General features: G+C 39.9%; 1 protein-coding gene across 1 annotated transcript in view; it reads right to left on the bottom strand.

Annotated features, from left to right (window-relative positions):
- Positions 1-207: 207 nt before the first annotated feature.
- The window catches only part of pik3cb (phosphatidylinositol-4,5-bisphosphate 3-kinase, catalytic subunit beta), a 48,599-nt gene continuing 27,975 nt past the window's right edge, over positions 208-20,831 (bottom strand). Inside the window, exons 5-24 of the mRNA XM_026191528.2 lie at positions 19,592-19,821; positions 16,930-17,109; positions 15,517-15,684; positions 13,012-13,101; positions 12,558-12,812; positions 12,380-12,476; positions 12,160-12,290; positions 11,775-11,822; positions 10,695-10,883; positions 9,464-9,585; positions 9,091-9,234; positions 8,821-8,920; positions 7,996-8,192; positions 7,795-7,904; positions 7,551-7,629; positions 6,279-6,446; positions 6,073-6,196; positions 5,818-5,963; positions 2,198-2,330; positions 208-1,357 (exon numbers count right to left, since the gene is read on the bottom strand). Coding sequence (XP_026047313.1) covers positions 1,220-1,357; positions 2,198-2,330; positions 5,818-5,963; positions 6,073-6,196; positions 6,279-6,446; positions 7,551-7,629; positions 7,795-7,904; positions 7,996-8,192; positions 8,821-8,920; positions 9,091-9,234; positions 9,464-9,585; positions 10,695-10,883; positions 11,775-11,822; positions 12,160-12,290; positions 12,380-12,476; positions 12,558-12,812; positions 13,012-13,101; positions 15,517-15,684; positions 16,930-17,109; positions 19,592-19,821 — 2,849 coding nt within the window. The 3' untranslated portion in view covers positions 208-1,219. The remainder of the gene's footprint in view (positions 1,358-2,197; positions 2,331-5,817; positions 5,964-6,072; positions 6,197-6,278; positions 6,447-7,550; positions 7,630-7,794; positions 7,905-7,995; positions 8,193-8,820; positions 8,921-9,090; positions 9,235-9,463; positions 9,586-10,694; positions 10,884-11,774; positions 11,823-12,159; positions 12,291-12,379; positions 12,477-12,557; positions 12,813-13,011; positions 13,102-15,516; positions 15,685-16,929; positions 17,110-19,591; positions 19,822-20,831) is intronic.

Genomic DNA, 20,831 nt, shown 5'->3' on the forward strand with positions numbered 1-20,831 from the left:
AAAAAGAACAAAAAGAAACTGCTAAACATTTTTTCTGTTTTGGTCCTACCATGTTAAAAGCATCAGTTATTTCTCAGTGTACTTGGTGGCTTTAATGCGTTGAATTCTTTAAAAAGGAGGACAATCTGGGGTAGTGGTAACTGGCAGGCGATAACACTTTGGCCAACAATGCTTTTGATTTGACAAAGAGACGACGCACATTGTCAATTCAGAATAAAATAAACTAGAATGAACTGTTTAGTTTATTAAAAGACTATTTAAAATTTCTTATATATGCCTCTCTATAAACATTCCAGTGTTCAACGGTCCAAGTGAAGTGAGATTCAGACAGTGGACCAGTAGGCTCAGAGCATCTCTCGCATCAGTCCTTCTCTTTCATCATTTCCCTCACAAGTTGACTTTGTGGACTTGTACTCTGGCACATCCACATCCAGGGATACATTCTTAAATGGCAGAGGAAAAAGAAATGTCCGAAACGATACAATCTTCCTGAATTTTCTTTTAGGCACACTGAGACGGGAAGCGAGTGTTAAGATGCACTTCCTGTGGCTGTGGTGCACACCATTTTAAGACACAGAGTCAGATGGGGTTTTTTTTTTTTTTTCATTCTGTCCTTTCTACACCCATCTCTTAGCTCTACTTAAAACAAGTTCAGGGGTGTGGGCACAATATGCACTCCATCAGGGTCTGTTCAGGCAGAGTTTCAAGTCCATCTGACATAACTCAGCCACTCCTAAATTTTATCTTGTTAGCCAGTAGTTCAGCCTGTTCTGTGTGGAGTTTTGTCTGAGAAGGTTTAGCGTGGGCACAGTGGGTGCTTCAGTTCCCTTCCTTTGGCTGCGTGCTCCATCGGCTTTCGTGCCTGTGCAAAATCTGCAATGACATTACCCACCGTGATTCCACTGAAATGTCACAAGACCATGAATGAAGATGGCTCACGGGGCACCGTGCCAGTGTGATGCAAGGTGAGGAGGGATACAGCAAGTAAGGATGCAGAGTAGCTTAACTGAAGAATGAGGGGGCAGATTTTATTCTGTATAGTACAGGAGGGGGGCGACTCTGCTCAAGTTTTGGATATTCTGCTAGATTCCCTTCTTTAAATTAGGGTCTCTGTCACCCTGTCTCCTTGGCACATCCTGCCTCTTCCCTCACACTCTCACGTTCCCTCACTGCGTCCTCTTGGGACCACTCCCCTAGCCTTTGAAAGGTTACAGCTGCCCTAAGACCGGTTGTCTTTGGCCACATTGTGGGCCATCCAGTTCACTTTAGTTGTCCAGCTCTCTCTCAGGGCTTCATCAAACTTTTGGCGGAACTGCTTGAGGGCCTCCTCATCAGTTTTACCCAGAGCCAGGGAGTCCTGAAAAGGGAGCGGAAAGTAAGACAGGATAAGTCATGTGGGCAGGAGGATGAAGATGTAGTCTCCCTGCATACATGCTGACACTCAGTTATTTAAAATGTTATAGACATGTGTATCTGTAGAGTACCAATTTGGAGAATATTAATATTTTTATAAAAGGATTCTACGCTGAAATCTGGAAGACAAATCACCCCCATGTGAATTAACTTCATGATGACATAATGGTCGAAAAATAGCAAGGTTTAGGAACAATGACTGAATTACTGACACTGAAGAAATAATGTTAGTATCAAGATTCTTACGAAGGTCCTGAAGCTATAAGCAGCTCTTTTTTAAAGATGATTTATGGAAATTAAAATTAAAGGTATCGTGGCTCAAGAGTTGGGAGCTCGCCTTGTAATCGGAAGGTTGCCGGTTCGAGCCCCGGCTTGGACAGTCTTGGTCGTTGTGTCCTAGGGCAAGACACTTCACCTACCGCCTACTGGTGTTGGCCAGAAGGGCCGATGGCGCGATATGGCAGCCTCGCTTCTGTCAGTCTGCCCCAGGGCAGCTGTGGCTACAACTGTAGCTTGCCTCCACCAGTGTGTGAATGTGTGTGTGAATGGGTGGATGACTGGGTGTGTAAAGCTATACAAATACAGGCCATTTACCATAGGTAGGGGTCTAAAAAGAAAACGGGATGATATGGATGCTAAGCTAAGCTAAAATATTTGGTTAATCTTTATAAAATACTGATATGTTTGTGCATTCCACCACTACAACACCATATCTATACATGCACACTGTAACAGAACTACAGTTTTTGTGCTCTCCTTGCATCGCCACTTGTGATTGTCGTACCTTTAAGTACTGGATGTCTTTAACTGAAGTGAGCTCAGGTAGTCCAGCAGTCAGCATGAGGGCAAACAGTGTAATGAAGAGGTTGCCATTCTTCCTCAAGATTAGATAGGCCTCCTCACAGTACTGTCGGAAACTACAGGAGCACACAGAGACAAACACACGTTAGTCATTTTGGAACATGGTTTCAATTATTTGCTTTCTAATGAAGTCTATTGTATTTTCTTAAAAACAAACAAATAAAACAAAAACCATAAATCAGTCAGATTTTATCTGCACCAATGTGAAAGCAAAAGCTAAAAGAGAACATGCGAACAGTACCATCCATTGAAACTTTCAGTGGAGTTGTTAAGAGAGGTGGAAAAAGGCTTGAGAAAAAGGCTGCTCTGCTGTGGCTCTAAATCGCTCCCTTTTAAAATTGTGAGATGGGGCTTTAGGGGATGATTCACTCGTCAATCAAACCCCATCTTTCTTGAACTTTATTATAAAAAGGTTTTTTTCCACATTCCTAAAACCAATACAATGTTCCAAAATACATTTCAGTTTTCTAACAAAACCTTATGCACAGAATTTCTTAGTGAGCACAGACTGCTGGCCACTGAACCCATTAAAAAAAAACAAAAACAAAAAAAAAAAAAACAAAAAAAAACTGCTGTGCCCATTTGATTCAAGTTTTGTCTTTTTACAGGAAACTGTAAATACAGACTATAACTGAGCAAAAAACCCCAAAAAGAACAAAAACTCCATTTGTATGCCTGTTTTTTATTGCAGTTCACTTCATAACTGTATTTGAGTTATTTGATGTATAAAACAATGCTAAATGGACTTGTTTTTACACAGAGCTTTTCTACTCGACCTGAGCACTCAAAGTGCTTCACACAACTTGCCTCATTCACACCAGCACTTTTTTCTATGCTTTTTTCAATATAAGAGCTTTCTATCCAACATTCGCATGCATTCATGCTCTACCTCCTGAACTACAACCACCCATGCTAACAAAGTACACATGGTGAAGTCAGTGATTGTGATTCAAGGTTTTTGTTTACACTGTTTGTTGCTAGCAACACAAATGTGTCTGAGCTAAAGGGTGGACCAACACGCTCTTCGTAACGTGCCACACTTCCTTTTCACCATGCAGTAACTCGCTGCACTCATGACTTTGTCTCTGCTTGTAAGAAGCATTTTGAATCCACCTTTTTCCTTGCAGACTTCTGAAGGACACAATCACAGTTGCTCTTCTAGCTTTAATAAAAGCTTGCTGCATAATTTTTTTAAGCACGCAAAGACCACAAAAAGACACCTCTGATAAATACTTCTTGTGATCCAGAGGGAAATGCCAACTGTCACATTTTGTGCACAATGTGCCAGATATTAAACCACAACTGACGCAGCAATGCGCCGCTACTCCACTTTTCTTTTTACAGTATGCTTTGCTGAGCGATAAATGTTATTTTCAAGCTCACGTCATGCAGGATGTGCATCTCTGCGCTGCTCTTCACCAGCGCACTGCTGTGCAGATTAGTTGGATAACTTCAAATGTTGCTTCAGCATACTGGGTCTTATGCATGCAGACATGAGGTAATTGTAATTAAACATTTAATGCCTTGGGCTGGTCTTTAAGCTCTTCAGTAGTAATGAAGACATTATTTATATTATTGGTTCATTTATTGCTCAATTATAGTAACTTCAGCTGCAAAAACATTTGATGTTTCACAGGACTTGCTTCTAGGCATCTACCTTCTTGTGAGACAGTTACAAATGCAGATATGCATATAGGCCACAATAACAGATTACTATACCACACGGGTATTTCCACGTCACAAAATGAATCATCTACTTGTTCCACAACAGATCAGAACTTTGTAAACAACAGAGAGCCATTGCTTCGTAATGCCTTTGCACACCACCGCCAACGTGCACCTCATTCTGCAAACACAATACATGCACCATTCCACGTGACTGACATGTCTGAGCTTAGGTATCATTATCGCTGAGCAATAACTTAATGTAGTATCAAACCCATATTTTTCTTGACTTGGCAGCAGCAGCTCTGCACAGGTTTTTCTTTTTTTAAACTTTTTTTTTTCCTTTCCTTTAGCAAAAGAAAAAGAACCAGCAACAACAGTTACCAGAGCAGCTTTTAGATTACTAGAGAACATAATGCCTTACATGGATGTTTTCTATTATATTTGGATTGTCCAAATTTCATATAAAGGAAGAATAAAAGTAGAAAGCTGTATCCTTCACTGAGCACATTTTTGCTCAGTGACACATGCTGTTCACTGAGTCTCTACTGCCAACTGCTGGAGGGAGAAGGTACTGCACTGACACTGCTAAAGCTGTGATGTCATTCCTATGTGGCTGAAACAATTTTATTTTATTTTTTTTAAAGTTTGCAGATGGAATATCACTTCAGAGTTACTTAGAAATACAAATGGAAATTGAGCATTTTCTGTCATGTAATGTATGTAGCTTTTTCATAGCATGATGAAGTCAGTTGCAATTTTCAGGATGGTAAATCAAGGAAAAAAAAAAGAAAAAAAAATCAACCAAGAAACAAAAACTTAACATTTTAGTCTTCTATTAACTTACCAATCATACGCTTGTGAGTTGCTAAAACAATTTACTCAGCTCCATTATAGTAAGGGGATGTTTCTAGGTCTCTCTAAAATGCTGACTCTTGAATCCTCACCAAGAACAGGAAAGCATATCAGATCACTCCGGTTCTCCGATCTTTACACAGACTTCTGTCAAAGAACTGATTTCAAAGCACTGAATAGCTTTGAGAGAAAATGCATTTCTGATCTGCTCGTATGAATAAAGTTTGTGTACGTCCCCAAAGTTAAAACAAAACTGGAGAACCAGTGTTCAGATACATGAAGTGTAATAGCTGAACTCCTGTAGTTCTTTTGAAACTATTATGTTTTATCAAGTATTGAGCTACCTAGTTCCACCCACTAGACGTCAATTTAGGAGGTTTCTGGGTATGAGTGGACACTATGTTTCTGTAGAAAATTCTCGGTAATAGTTGTATTTTGACCAGATTGTGTAGCCAGTCTGCGCCATTTAAATGAATTTAAATGAAATGAAGAATGGCAGCATGCATTTAAGACAGCAAACTCCTTCTGTTGCTGCACCCCCTGTTCTGGCCGCCCCCGATGGTCCACACTATACTGCAACATTTACTCTCTTTAGTTGTAAAGCTTTTTATTTTTGTCTTGTATTAAAATAGTTACATTTTCCTGTATGAGTGGTGATGATAATGATAATAATAATAATAATAATAATAATAATAATAATAATAATAATAATAATAATTATAATAATAATACATTTCACCATGATGTAGTTTACAAAAGGCACTTCTGGTAGCCATCTTGTTAAAGTGTGCCACACAAACTTAGCATCAGACAGGAAAACCAGAATTAGGGCCTTAAACTGTACTTGGTTTATTATTAGTCCAAACAGAGTAAGCTATCAAATGTAAATGATTATCAAATTAATCTTAATGATACAAAAACTTGACTGAATTGCAATAAATGGTTGAAGTTACAGTTTGAATCACAGTGGTTCGTGTGAACAGAGGTGCTGGGGCTGGAGGTAAACAGCAAAGTGAAACAAACCTGCCAAACTTTTCTGTGTTTCCAGTCTTGCCCTGTTGTATGACGTGGATGAAGTCGTGTGTGAGGATAAATGGTACACGCTCCCTTTTGATGCCAAACTTGGACTTGAAGTTGCCCAGGATGTGACCGAAGTCTATGTGAAAGAGCTAAAAAAGAAAACAAAAAACCCCAAAACACACAAGGCCAATCAGTGAAGCCTGTGGAATCAGGAAAAACCAGGTGGAGAATGGAAAAAGAAAACTCAGATTGTCTAACCTGTCCATTGCTGCGGACCATGATGTTGTCACTGTGGCGATCTCCAATACCCAGGACATAAGTGGCTACACAGTAGCCTGCACATGACAGAGTGAACTCCTCGATGGCCCGGTCAAGAGCATCACTGTAAATGCACAACCACAAACAACACTTAAGATCATTTCTGAGGCTGCAGGCTTTTATCTGATCACTGGGCTCCAGCTTACCCAGAGTTCCTCTCTTTGAGCCAGTTAAGCAAAGCATCCTTGTTGAATGCCGCAGCTGCTGCTACATTGCTGCTGGTCAGCTGGATGTTTGCGATTGTTTCTGCAGATGAGACGACCTCAATCAGCCCGGTGCGGTCGCCTGTTGCCAGGCAACCATATGGTACAATTCTGTATAGACGGAGGAGAGCGTAACAATATCAGAACATTTATTATTATTATTATTTTTGGTTTATACATGGATAGACACTTGAAATATCTGATGTAGTGACTTTTGTCCTTTAACGTACAAATGAAGAAATTCTCAGATCTTGCTCAGTAATACATGTGTGACAGGTTTCTGGGTAAGTAGATAAATGTAACCGTGAGGGTTTTTTTCCCCCCAACTGTTTTTGCACTCCCAGTGTGGAACAATACTTTGTTATGCGGTTGGTCATGTTATCGCCAATGTTTTCACTTTAACTTCCTTCAGTTCCACAAGATGGCAGCAGGTCCTTGTTTTGTGACGTGGACCTGCTTACAATGACCTCTTCACTGTTCTATTAAACACAGCGCCCTCCTAGTCTTTTAAACCTAATACTCAGAGTAGGCTTAGGTTAGAGATTGTATTAGCAGTTTGACAGACTTTAATGGAGACCAAATGTCTTAAAGGCGTTTGTTTCTCAGTCTAACTCAAAAATTAAAAAGCAAAGTAAATTATAATAGAGACAGCTGACAAGGAAGACTGCAAGTGATAAAATATCTCAGTATTTTTATTATATCGTCCCTGTTTTTATTCCCAGTGTCCCACTGCTTTTGAACTGTGAACCTGTGTCCCTGTAATCTGAAACACTGGCCACAGGCTCAACTGTCAAAACACCCCCCTCCACCGCTTAGCTCCAGATGTGTAGGTCTATGTATAGAGAGGGTTTTTGCAAAGTGTGAAGTGTGGATTTGATTAAAAGGTTTTTGACTTTCAGAATTGCACAGAAAATTTCTGGGGTTGATGCAGCTTTTAGAGAGCAACCCTGTGTAACATATGTACACAGCATGTTCAAGTAATTTTAAAGAAAAATGATGGGGTCATTTTTTAAATATTATTATCTATTAGCAATAGAATATATGGGTCAGGGTGTAGTACATGTGTGCCTGTACACAACTCTGTATACATGTTTAGAAAATGAGGCCAGAGGTCTAACTAGCACGGGGAGATTAACTCCCCACAGAGCACAGGAAGAAGAAAAACAATCTTGGCAAAAATCTGTCAGTCTAACACGCACACACACAAAAACTCACCTGAGGTCCAGATTTGCCTCCTTCCAGAGAAGGTCCATTAACCTCAAAATCTGGAGGGTCAACATGTCTTGTCTTAGGTCTAGGAGTAAAAGTCAAGATGAATACTGGGAAAGTGCCTCAGTTTGGGGAAAAAAGGCAATATTAAGCTAGAAGGATGACTTTTCTCCTTCCATTCCTTTGCCACTTCCTGCTTCTTTTAATCTCCACCTTTCCAAACCCCCCTCCCCCCTTCTCTGATCCCTACCGTCTCCATTCTTAAAGATGATTCCCAGGGTGTCTCCACTCAGCAGCTTGTTGTTGTAAACAATCCAGAGGGGCTTCATCTTTGAGTCCATATACCGACACTTCTCCACACTATAGAGAGAAAAAAAGACCCATCAGCTTCCTGTAAGAGCAAAGGTTGTCACACTCCGGTATAAATACATAAAAACTTGTGTAATCTTACTTGATGTCAGACAGCAGGACACTGGGGTTTAGAGGGGAGTGAAGGTCTGAAAGAGTCTCCGAGTATCCACTCTGTCTTAAACATGTCATCATGGCCTCCTTGGTCAACATTGCTTCCTTGGTTTTACTACGAGTGTTCTTGATGGTCCCTAATTTAATCAGCTCATTGACTGACTTTAGCTTACTCAGGGCTTCCACCTGGCATATCAAGAGAAGAACAATGTAACAGAACCAAACATACAGGTTTGATTTAACCCCGTGAACAAAGTTCTCCTGTTACTAAGAACTGATATCATTCTCCTGAAATAGACAACGTCAGCATTGTGTCACCACTGTGTATACGCTACCAAACAGGAAATTTGGCCAGATAAATGATAAGGAAGTCACAGGATGATTTGAGAAGAGACTGTCAAAACCAACAGTGTAGGGGCCAAAGGTCAGCGGGCAGGATGGGTGACAATGCTGGCACCGGAGAGGCTAAAAATACCATAGAGCTACCCCAGCTGAACTTAATAGATCAGCACTAATCTGTCAGGTGTGTGCAGATTTTTCAAAGTAAAATTGCAGTTTCTAGCAATAAAACATTTCAGCATATTTGAGTAACAGAAAAATGTTGATGATTTATTAATTAAATCTTAATAATGACATATGTACATCATGTCCTGACTGCCTGAAATAACAGTTGCAATACATTAAGATTTCTGCCTCCAGCAAGTTTTAAGATTTGCAAATGAAACGTGGGAGTCTAAAACAAAGCCGTCATCACTTTTACTATTTTTTTTTAATAGTGTGAGAGAATAGGTGTGTGTGGGTGCGTTCAGCTTGCCTGTTTCTTTAGAACCTCAATATGAGGGATGTTGCTTCTACAATAGGCTTCTAGGAGTAGCGCAAACTGGACTGAAACAGCTGGCATGTGGATCTCTGACCTGTAGAGGGCAGCACAGAGGAGGAATGGACAAACGAGAAACATCTAGAAATTTCAAACATTCCCTCTCCTTCTCCCTTAATTTGAATATGTAACTGTTCAAAGCCTGCATGTTTATTTCCACAACACTCAATTGCCTCCACACACACGCGCACACACAACCACACCCACCGTAGATGCCAGAAGAGGAAGTGTCCAATCTGGCGGTTTCTTTGAGCACGCTCTAACAGGAAATGAGTGAGGGCGCAGTCATAATAGGGCTCGTAACGCAACACCTGCACCAATTGTAGCAGGTACTGTGACAGTTCCTCATCACTGATGAGGGGAAAGAAGAAACAGGAAGACAGAAACTTAGAAAGACCATTTTTCTAAACAGTAATGTAATCCAGTGTATGATTAACAGCATTTAAAACAGACCAAGTGTGTTTGTGGTCAGTTGATGTATATGGAACAAAGAAAAAAGCATACTTTATTGGAGCGTATAATAAATGTAATATATGACAGTGAAGTCTACTGCATTTCATAAAAGTGTGCAAGGATTTACCTCATGTCCTTTAAACAGCGCACAGCATACTCTCTGACATACTGGTCAGGATAGTTGAAGTCCAGCAGCTCCAGAGCATCTCTGGGACTCAGTTTGGGCCAAATCTGGAGCAGTGCCTGGAGCTGAGAGAGACAAACAACTTTAGAAACAGATATGCTGACATTTAATCAGTTAGATATGATGTGTGACCAAAAAGGACAACAGATCCTAAAGCATCAAAATCGTTCTCCTGTTTAGAGCCATCTTCTCATGCACCTTCTCTTATTTTTAGATCACTCCTGTTAAATACACTGTAGAACTTCTGAAGTGCAAAACTCGTTATCCATTTCAGGGAAGTTGACTAAGTTCGAGGAAGCCAAATCTGGCAAGTGGCCTAGGTGGTGAGCAAGACTGGCCAAAAAAACTCCCATGTTTCCTTAGCACACACTACAGTTGTGATCATTTCGTCTGAATATTAGAGCCGACAGCCTCACCCCGGAGGACTAATTTACGCTACACATAGCAATAGTACAGAGATAGAGACTGATACATTTTACATCAGGGAATGCTTTTAGTTTTTAAATGGACCTGTGAATCAAATGCCCATGGGGTCACACATAATAAAGATGCTAATAAATTCTATAGCAACAACAGTTAGGACTGTAATTTCTTTCCTGTAAATACGGTTGAGTGTGAGTGACTTTATTATGATGCAGTTAATCATTTCAACAGTGATAATCTTGCCCCCAAGTAGAGACTCTATCACAGGCTTTTTGCTTCATCTGTGCCGTGACCGATGACGCTCTGCTTCTCACAACAGTGCTGGCAGCTGTGGGTTTATTATTAAATTAGATTTTAGTTTCAAGGAGGACAGTTTAAATTCAGTGCAACTTGCCTGCACTCATAGACGTAGATGAAGGTGTGACCAAGTTTCATAGGACCCTCTTAACATTGCACATCATATCCGTGCTGTGCATTTTTGACACCAACCCATAACATTTGTAGAGCTCAGACTACTATACATTAAGAGATACTGTCACACATTTTATGTCAAAAGTAGTAAAAATATGAGACTGACATTTGTGCATAAGCTCAATATATGAAATATGACCTTTTCTGAATTGTATGGGATTGCACTGAATCAAACAGTTTGCTTTTTAAAGAATCAATTTTTTAAAACCTTGAAACAAGTGCTGACTTAATATCATTATATCCTCAGTAACACCCCATAACAATGGATATGCTTCCTAACCTGGGCCATGTCCTCATGTTTGCTCCACTTGACAGAGAGTAGCAGCTTGGGCAGCGACTGGGGGAAAGTCTCACGACAATCTTGTCGTAGTGTCCAGATCAGATCCTTTTCATTTTCACAGAGCTGAGAGACCGGGTCACGCTCCATGATCTCCTTCAGCTCCATGTAGAATTTCTTAACACCACGACCCTGAGAGCAAAACGGTTCAGAAAAGAGAGAAAAGGTCAGCTGGGTTTGGGATTTTGAGATACAAAGGAGCAGAAAGGTGGACGTAAGGAACTCAGAGCGTGTAGATGAGCAACTGCATTTACTGTAAATAACCACATGAGGGCAGGAGAGCATTAAAGTAGTAACATTCTCACCATCTTTGCAATGTGCATGAGTGGGCCAAGAACTAGCATTCATTTGTTTGTTAAAAACTTGTAAAGTGTCTGATTCAACAAAGAGGCAGGATTTTAGTAGCTACAAAATGTAACCCAAGTCCTGACATTCACGTTCTTTACAGGTAAATAACAGCTGAGCTGTACAGCGCTCTATACTAATATGTAACATGACACGCTGTAACAATGAAATTACAACTTTTAGTCAGCGATAATCTAGTTTCTCTCACGCACAGACTGCATATTTAAAAAAAGAAAAGGAAAAAAAGAGACCGTGTTCAGGCATGCCCTCTAAGTAACAGCAGATTACGTAACTGGCTGTAACACACCCATGAGTGGGTTTTCAGTTGAGGGGTGGTAAGAGGAAAACGTACATGTAATCTAATTAGCGTGCGTAGTTTTGTACTTTTGAAGAGGATTTGAATATTTTTGCAGCTACACCCTGCCAAAGTAATAACAATGGGTTTCCAAGGAAACTAGCAAACGGGTGCCTGTTGAGGTAATATTTGTACTGTGTGACTCTAAGAGTGTGTGAGGAGAGAGATGGGCATGCTGCATCATTTCTCACATTTCGTGTAAGCCATCATGTAGCAATCACTACTGTGCTTTCAGCTTCGCTGCACTTTTATGTATTCTGAATGAATTCAATCATCTAAACACATTCGCACACAGTCAACTCCTTTTTTGTATATGAACTCACAATGGACACACAGTCAGCGCTGACCATCTCTGCAGCTTTTTCCAGTATCTGCAAAAAATTCAAATGAAAAAAAAAAATGCATGAGTGAACGCACACTGATGCATCAGAGTGCATTAAACAGGCCGAGCACGTCCTGATCCTCTCATGCTAACAGCTACCACTTCATCATAATCACTAGGTACTATTTTGAAGAGCACTAAGCCACTCTGCTGACAATTTCAGCTGAACTCATGCTATCAAAAAAAGCCCATACTCAGTTTTTCATTCGCAGATGAATAGTGTTTATCCATACATCACAAATCTAATCTAATTGGTATGTTTTAAAAGGGCAAATGGGTATCATCTTATTAATTTGACTGAATATGACGATTGACTGCTGTGTGACCTTGTCAAAAGGAGGGAAGACGATGGGGTGTGAAGAGTACTCTGGGAAGTGGATGTGCAGTGCTGTAGCGTTCTCAGTGTATGGGTTGGTCTGAATGGTTCCTATGGGGTTCAGCATCTCTTCAAGTTCATCTGGGCAGGAGAGACACACATGCATAGCTGATATGAATTTGCCCTTTATTAATTATTAAATTATACCGTGACTTTGTGTATGTCTATACCAGGAAATGATGACCAGCAGTGCAGGATGATGTCTCCAGTCTTCAGCTGCCCTTTATAGTCAAACACCATGGTGTTTACCCAAGCTATGGGGTAGTGCTGGATCATACAATTAAATGTTAGTCAATATAAGATAGTTTGGAAAAAAGGCACTTGTCTGATAATGTGCGTCCCACTCACCACTTTCCCCGCCTTGCGGATGGTCTGATACTTGTTGATGTGTGGATTTTTGGTGGACTTTTGCTTCTTAACCTTGTCCATCACGGCATAGATAGCAAAACAAAGGCGGGTCATGCGGGGCAGGTCACAAACGGAGATTTCAAACTCCACTGTGTTGTCTTTCCACGTGTGCTCTGAGCGCCCGCTACTCTCGTTGCTAACTGCCGGCTTGCAGAGAAGCTCTGTACCGTGAAAGAGCCCCGCCCTAACCTGGACCTGTGTACGGCAGGAAGGGTTGAATTTTACAATTACAAGCCAACCTGCCAATGGCCATAGATGCAAACTTAGACAAAATATCTTTGCTAGTTTGTGTGAAACTGTAAAGACAGATGGCACAGGTTTGCAGGGTTTGTGCAGTGACAAACTAATAGGTACACACATGACTTTTTAATAGATGCAAACAAGAAGAGTTTACCTTGGCAGTTTCCTCTGCGTTCACCTTGCTGCCTTTCACAAGAACTATCCTAAAGGGCTTAGGCACGTCCCACACACACGTCTGTACTTGCTGCAGAGGAAGAGTGAGAGGAGGGAAAAAAACCCAAAAAAAACAAAACAAAACTGAGGGACTGGCATAATGTACTGTGAAGATATACACACTCAAATGCTTAAAAACTAAATAAAAAAAACAAAAACAGCAACAGTTCCAGACACAGGCACAAACAACAGGAAAGGTCAGGCAGGTCAGTCTGATGTCAAGCCAAGTGGATTTGTGAGGGTCAGCAAGTCAGCAGAACAAACAGTCACATGACACCTACAAACTATGAACAACACAGCACACTTCCTGCCCGTCTCTTTGCTCCTATGTGATTAGACTGATGTAATGTCAACGTGATCCCTTATCAGAAAAGATGGAAGTATGTTTGTTTGATTCTACTGTTGCAGGCAGAAACAGCTCCATGTCAAGTAAAGCATAATCACAAAAAAACAAAACAAAACAAAAAAAAAAAACCACTCCGTACTTCTGTTTTCTTTTCTAATTATCAGTCAGCTTTCCAACAGCAGAGCATCCAATAACCACTTCCTTGCAAGAAAATAAAATCTCACTTCCTGTCTCAAATAGCCGCAATTCTACAGCAACCTTATTAAAGTCTGCCCAGTGTCCGTTTCTGTCTGCTTCCTCTATTGCACCATTCTTTTCTATGGTACTTTAAAGAACACTGACAAGACCGATATAATAAAGAAAAAGCACAGAAAATATGCAAAAGTCCACAAAACAAAAGAAAAACACTTTAAAATGTAAGCTTTTTTTAGACTAATTAGAACAACAACAAGAGGAAGTGATAGGAGATGTAATCGTCATAGACCATGAACACATTTATTTACACGTGCCATGCACTCAAAATGATTTATATCTTAACTCAGTGGACAAAGAACATATATCTATATCTATATCTGTCTGCATTTAATACGGTGGAAAGAGTTACATCCATGAGTTTCCTTTACCTGTGATGAACAGTGTGATTTAGCCACTTATATGACAAAGTTTGGAGATGCGTGGTTGCATCATACACTGTGCTTCAGATCTAGTTTCATACTCTGTGCTCTACTATTAGCCCTTAAACAGAGCAGCATTTAGTGCATTTATGATGGCAGGTAACCCCCCCCAAAAAAAAACAACAAAAAAAAAAAAAACCAACCCTAATCTTCACAATACTGTTAGTACACATTTTCATTGAGAACCACAACAACTACTGAAAAATCATAATGCTTCTTAACTGTAGTTAAAACCCTGCCAGGTAAAAACTGCACCATCAGTAAATAGAAAACCTTGATTACACTTTCCATATCAGCCCAGGTCCAAGTGACATACATATAATCACAATCAAGGCTTCACAGATAACAAGCAAGGTGTTACAGCTGTTTAGTGAGAGGGTGATAACTGAGGTAGGAATTCTCTTGTTGTGATGTTGAGAGAAAGAAAAAAAAAAGCGCTAAGTTTGTTTTGATTAACAGACATTTCCAATGTTGAGCAAGAGGCGTTACAAAAAGGAAAAAAATATACCAACTTTAGAGCTGAGGCAATTAAAACTAATTCAAGTGAAATTAATTACAGGTACAAGATATCACAGGGAATTGTGTTCTTGGAATAAATGTCACTTCATGATAGGACACAAATCATGACACAAAATGATTGTGATAGTTTCAGTGCAGGGAGTGTATGCTACATGCAGTCAAAGTGAGAAATGGAAGGGCAGTGAAATGACTGGCTGTTAGTACTGCAGAGGAACAGAGATCTTAAATCAAGCAGGTGCAAAGTATAAGGAAAGGTTATGAAGCCGTAGCTGTTCCTGCAGCGTTACATAATAAATTTAACGTTTCAATCCTTTATCAGGTGACTCATGGTTGAAATATTTATCAACTTTTGAAACCACACATCACCGGGGCTTCAACAGTATCAGGCAATTAAAACCCCTAGGAGACTAGCTAATGAAGGCCAATGAAATTCAACCTGACATTTAAAATGTGGATGCACGCATTGAGCTGTGATGTCACTGTGCACCTGCAAGCAGTGCTAAGACGCTGGCAATGATTTCCTGACAGCGTGGCAAATGCTGGTAGTGCAGTACAGGCTGACACACTGCCTCATAAAAGAGACACCTGCCAAAAGTACTTGTTTACTTACTAAACCTCCACACCTGTGCAGGTGAATCAACTAAAGTGTGCAACTTTTCTTATATTGATGCGAGAGCAGCAAATGCTGGTGGATATCAAGTCACTGTAATCTAGTGCACATAAGAACGTTTTCTTACATTTTCAACCCCCTGTTTAGGCCTGATCACGTCAAACAAATCGCCATCAAATCAGATGATGTACAGCTGTTAGCAAAGCACAGTTTCTTCGAAAACAACATCAGCCGATTAGCAGACACACTCATAAAAATTATATTGTTCACAGAGTCATGCATAATATTTGGACTAACCGTGGGAGGCCTTCTCTTGGGAGGTAGCGGTAAAGGTGGGTTGGAGGACTTGCGGCTAACCACAGCGCCAATGGCTGAGATTTCCTTGTCAAACATAGTCTTTACAGTGCTGGTGTGGACCAGGGTGAGGTGGGGAGCCTCCTTGGCCTGCAGGCATGAGCGAATGTACTGCACACAAGACAGGACAGGAGATTTTAGGAGGTTGTAGCCATGTCATGTTAAAGCAGTCTCTGGAGCAGAAAAAGTGCTAAAGTCACTTAAGCTAATGAGCTAGAGACCGAATAAATGAGAAGTGAAATTTAATCTCTGCACAACTTGTCAGCAGACTTCAATGTAACATGGAAGACTGTGCACAAACAATTTCAGGTATTTCATTATTATCTTGATTATATTTTTAATGTTTAAAAAGCACATCATGCAGCCTGCCCACATGGATCCAAACAAGATTCAGATGCATAAAAATGTGACTACATCTTTACACACACACACACACACACACACACACACACACACACACACACACTTACACTGCTGGACTAATAAAAACAGACCTAAGAAATCTATAAAACGAAATATTTCATGATTTCTACCTGGCAGTGTTTCCCAATGGAATTTCAGACGTAAATTAAAAATATTAAAAAAAAAAAAATATCACAGACCAAGCAACCACTTCAATATACTTAACAGAAAAACAAGAACTTACGAAGCATAACACGTAGATACACATGTATATATTTTTTCTCAGCTTATAACAGCTACCTGCAAGCTAATACTTTGGCAGTTTTGAGTCATCCATCATACTGCTCAATATCACTTAAACTTTATCATGCTTAGTTGTTTCATATTCAGAATGAACTAACAAGAAAACGTAAGCTTGCAATTGATTACTCTGAAAAATTAATGTGCAAAAAACCCCACAAAACACAACGTATAATTCTTAAGGGGAATAAAGAGTAACTAGCGAGCATATGTTTCAGCAAATAGCTGTAATCGTGCTCCAAATTGTCTCCAAAACAGCTGAAATGAGTTGTACATAAACACACTTTATTTTGATTTTTTTTAAGAAATAGAACCCACAAATAAACCTCTACTGAAAATATTTCTTAGAAACCAATTTGATGCTGATGGTTCGAGTACAACCTCATACTATTTGAACTTGTAAACATCTTTCTTTGCAATCAGAAAACAGGCTTTGGTGTGTTGCTGTCACAGTAATAACACTGCGAGACCCTTTTTGACCTTCAGTTGCGGTGGTCTCCCTATTGGTATTACTATACAGCAGCAACAACATTTTAAGAAGACTGTATCTGCTATATCTGTGCATGAACCTGAAAGTGAGACATGTAAGTTGATGTTGAAGTTCATCAGCCACTCACAGACACTTAAACACAGCTTTGATATGCAGCCACTGACCTTGTATTGAATCAGTGGATGGTCTCCACCAAGGAATTCCAGACATTGGCTGACCCTCAGTATATACTGACCCCTCCATACCGCGTCCTCAGATCCGTGGGTGGTCAGCCACTTTTTCAAAGCCTGCTCCATCAGCTCATTGGGGGTGCAAGACAATGACACCTTCAGACTGGCAGAGTCCTGCAAGAAGGGAAAATAGACAGTCAAGTGTTTATTACTGGTCAAAATGTATTTGGGACCATCTGAGAATAAAATAGCTGTTTGTTTTTTTTTTTAAATCATCGTTTGTGTGTATATTTGGTACCCTCTATGATTTAAATACAAACATTTCACACACACACACACACACACACACACACACACACACACACACACACCTAGAAGCTGCATTTGCTTGTTCATCTTAAACAGGAAGAGCACAGTAAAACAAGTAATGATATAAGATCTATAAGACCATAACAAAAGTCTCTCAATTTTCATGTGTACAAGTAACTGATACACAGAGTGAGTTCATATACATGCAATCACTTGGTACACTGATGGCTGAATTCATTCAGGATTTCCACTGATGTGTGTTCAAATACGTGTTAGCCTCCATCGCCTTATCACAGGGAATCTACCAGGTTTGCTGTGTGACCGTGAGGCTCACTGCGTCATGCCATTTATAGCACAGCACTGACCCGATACCAGAGATGGAATTGCTTTTAATTTCCTGGTGATTTAATAAAAACATCCTTCATTAGTAATTTAAAAAAAAAGCGACCTTAGCTGCATTAGTGAGGATCTACACACAGCAGAGATATTAAAAGTTTTTCTAATTACACGCTGGTAACTATAAAAGCCATATTTTAAACGCTAAAATGAGACTTGATTTGGATACTGACGTGAACATGGAGGAGGAAGTCTGTCAATGATTTAGACAGTCCACACCAAACCCTGGTTATTTCTGAACAATAAACGACACCACTGCACTTCCTGTCTATAATGTAGCTTATTGTGTCTGATCTCTTAAAATAAGACTTCCTGCCAATGTTCACCTGAGTGCGGTGGCACAGATGGTCAGTCTTTGTATTATGTGCATGTGTGTGCCTGTGATGTTGATCAAAGCTGATATACAGGAGTCTGGAGGGATGTGACCATCTGTTTTATTATTAAATAATATTATTTCTATTACAGAGGCAAAGAGAAAGGCCGAGACAGATGGAGGGACATAGTCAAGTGAGTTCAGAGAAAAGAAGGGAGCTCATTTTAATCAGCATTTTGGTCCCTTGAGCTGCCATGCTAATGTGTGCGTGCATCTGAGAGAATGGCATAATTTCACTGATGGTTTTGACCCACTTATTGTCGTCACATGTCTTGCTAGTTGGGCTCAATCACGTGACTGTTGTGAAGCTGCCAACTGTGAGAGCAGGGGAGAAAAAAAAAAAAAAAAAAAAAGGCTGAGCTACAGTACATGTGCCTGCGCTGGTGGAGTCACATGGTTACTTTTGCTTCTAAAACAAGGTGGTTTTGTCTTCTGTAGTGGAGCAGTAAGTCACACGGTTATTCTCAATTCATTATGTATACAGAGATGTTGAACAGACAAAACTTTACACGTATATTGTAAAGCTCATTACAAAACAAAGACAGCTTCTTCGTTAGCACTCATGCTATCTCTTTTCAACACCAAAAATATTACTCAAGTGTCTTTTTGTCTACTCTTGCTGATTGCAGTAGAAAAACGATAGAATAGATATAAATTAGCCACAATTCACTGAGGATCCTTCTCAGCATCGTGCAATATAAGCACAAAATGAAGCAACACGAGGATACATTATATGAACTTGTTTTAAAAATAGAAATTAAGAATTAATGTCAGAGCTGTCAAAACCCTCAGGAAAGGTCTAAGATCATCCAAAATAAGTTCTCTTTTTGACTTATTCCTACAACGCTAGTGCAGAGCCTGTTGAGAGGAAGTATAACAGGTTTTATTGATGCTGTAAAAATGATTAAAGCTGATGTTTTGAAAAGAGGACAGCCGTAAGAGGTTCAGCGATTGTGGTAGAAAGACCAGACTGGATGAGGCATTCTAAAGAAAGCTGCAACCTGTGAACTACATGATTGAGTTTTTCATCACAAACCTTGCATTTATGAAATTACAGGACTATAATAAAGAAAACACTTTTTTACAGAATGATTTTGAAGTGAAGGTAAAAACATCTATTATCCTGTTTAGGCCCATTTTGAAACAGAATGGCTATAAAGCTGTGCAGGACTCATTTATTCCAACCCATGTTTATGCATCTGAATGAAATGAAAATGTAGCCTTCTTTGATAATAAAAAAACAAAAAAAAACACAAAAAAAAACAAAAAAAAAAACACAAAGACTAAACTAGTAAAGACTAGTTTTCTGTTCTACTTTACAGGCATTTTTAAATGCTTTTTATACCCAAATTTTCTATGTAACATTCACACTCCAAAGGACTAACTTGAGGTTCAGTATCTTGCCTAAAGATACTTTGGCATCCATACTGGAGCAGCCAGGGCTCGAACCACCAACCTTCTGATTAGCAGACCTGCTCTACCTCCTGCATCTATAGTTCAGTGTATCCTTTTTATTTATCCTACATAAACTGCCACTGATTAAGCTACGCTGCACTGTTCTGCATTACAGACCCTCACCTGGGACTGGTCAAAGTGGATAATGACTTTCAGGTCCACCGGTGCATCGTTGACTCCGGCTGTGATCGTGGTCACTGCCGCAGGCTCCAGCTGTGGGGAGTAGCAGGCTTGCACCCACTCCGAGAATGCCATCATTTGTATTTGTTGCATCCTCTCTTCACTGATCCGAAACATCTTACTCCGAAAATCCTTCACCTCCTGGTCATTTAAGGCATCAAGTTCATGGAGACCTAGAGAACACGAGTAAAGGACACCGTTACAACATTGCAAAAGAAAGCCGTGCCACCACTTTAAGAAAGAGGGGCACTTGGATATCAGTAATTTGTCTACAAATCTAAATTGATGATTCTTAATGTTACAAGAAATCAGCGTAAAAAAAAACAACAAAAAAAACAAACTGACTTCAACCAATTCATCAACAACTTTGCAGCCCTTCAGTTCATCTACTGAAACAAGCTGTTCCAGCTGTTCCCTATAAGCAAGTTTATTTCTTTCTTCTGACTCACAAACAGAAGGTTTGAACAGCACATTGTGGGGGCCATCTGCTTGAGAGGAACACAGTAAAGATATTCCCTCTCTTTTACATCATACAAAGCATAACAGGTTCAATTTAAAGACTGATAATGGTCAAGTTGAGTTTTTATTAAAAATGGCAATGTGGATTCTTAGTATGGAACAAAATTAATTAGCATTTTTAACTAAAGTCAGTACGAAACTTCTGAAATAAGAGAAACGAGTAGGAAGATGGTGAATATTCCTAAAGTAACACACTTGAACACAGAGGCTTTAAAATTAATAGAAAATGCACAACCACCTGTGGGATGTTCAGTGCCAGACACCAGCAGTAATGAATGTGCATAAAATGATGACTGTCTCCATGTTGGATTACAGTAGAGCCCCTTAATATTCACACACAGAGGTATAAGTTGCTGTTGGGCTGATCACAGTCCACCTTCTGCTTTTATCACTGGATTATTATTATTATTATAATTTTTTTAAAGGGTACTTTTCATTCACTCTTGAGTAATGAAAACATGTTGACATTTAAAGGCATTTCACATTCATATGACCCTCAGCATTCAAGAAGGCTCTGAAGCACATTAGCTGTGTAGACCAAGTTTGTGTGGCTGCATTACTGGAGGGGGAAAACATGGTTGACACGTGTATGTGTGTCTGTGCCTGTGTGTGTGTGTGTGTGTCTGTGTGTGCCTGTGTGTGTGTGTGTGTGTCTGTGTGTGTC

Source organism: Astatotilapia calliptera, chromosome 14 (assembly GCF_964374335.1).
Source record: "Astatotilapia calliptera chromosome 14, fAstCal68.1, whole genome shotgun sequence".
Taxonomy (NCBI): domain Eukaryota; kingdom Metazoa; phylum Chordata; class Actinopteri; order Cichliformes; family Cichlidae; genus Astatotilapia; species Astatotilapia calliptera.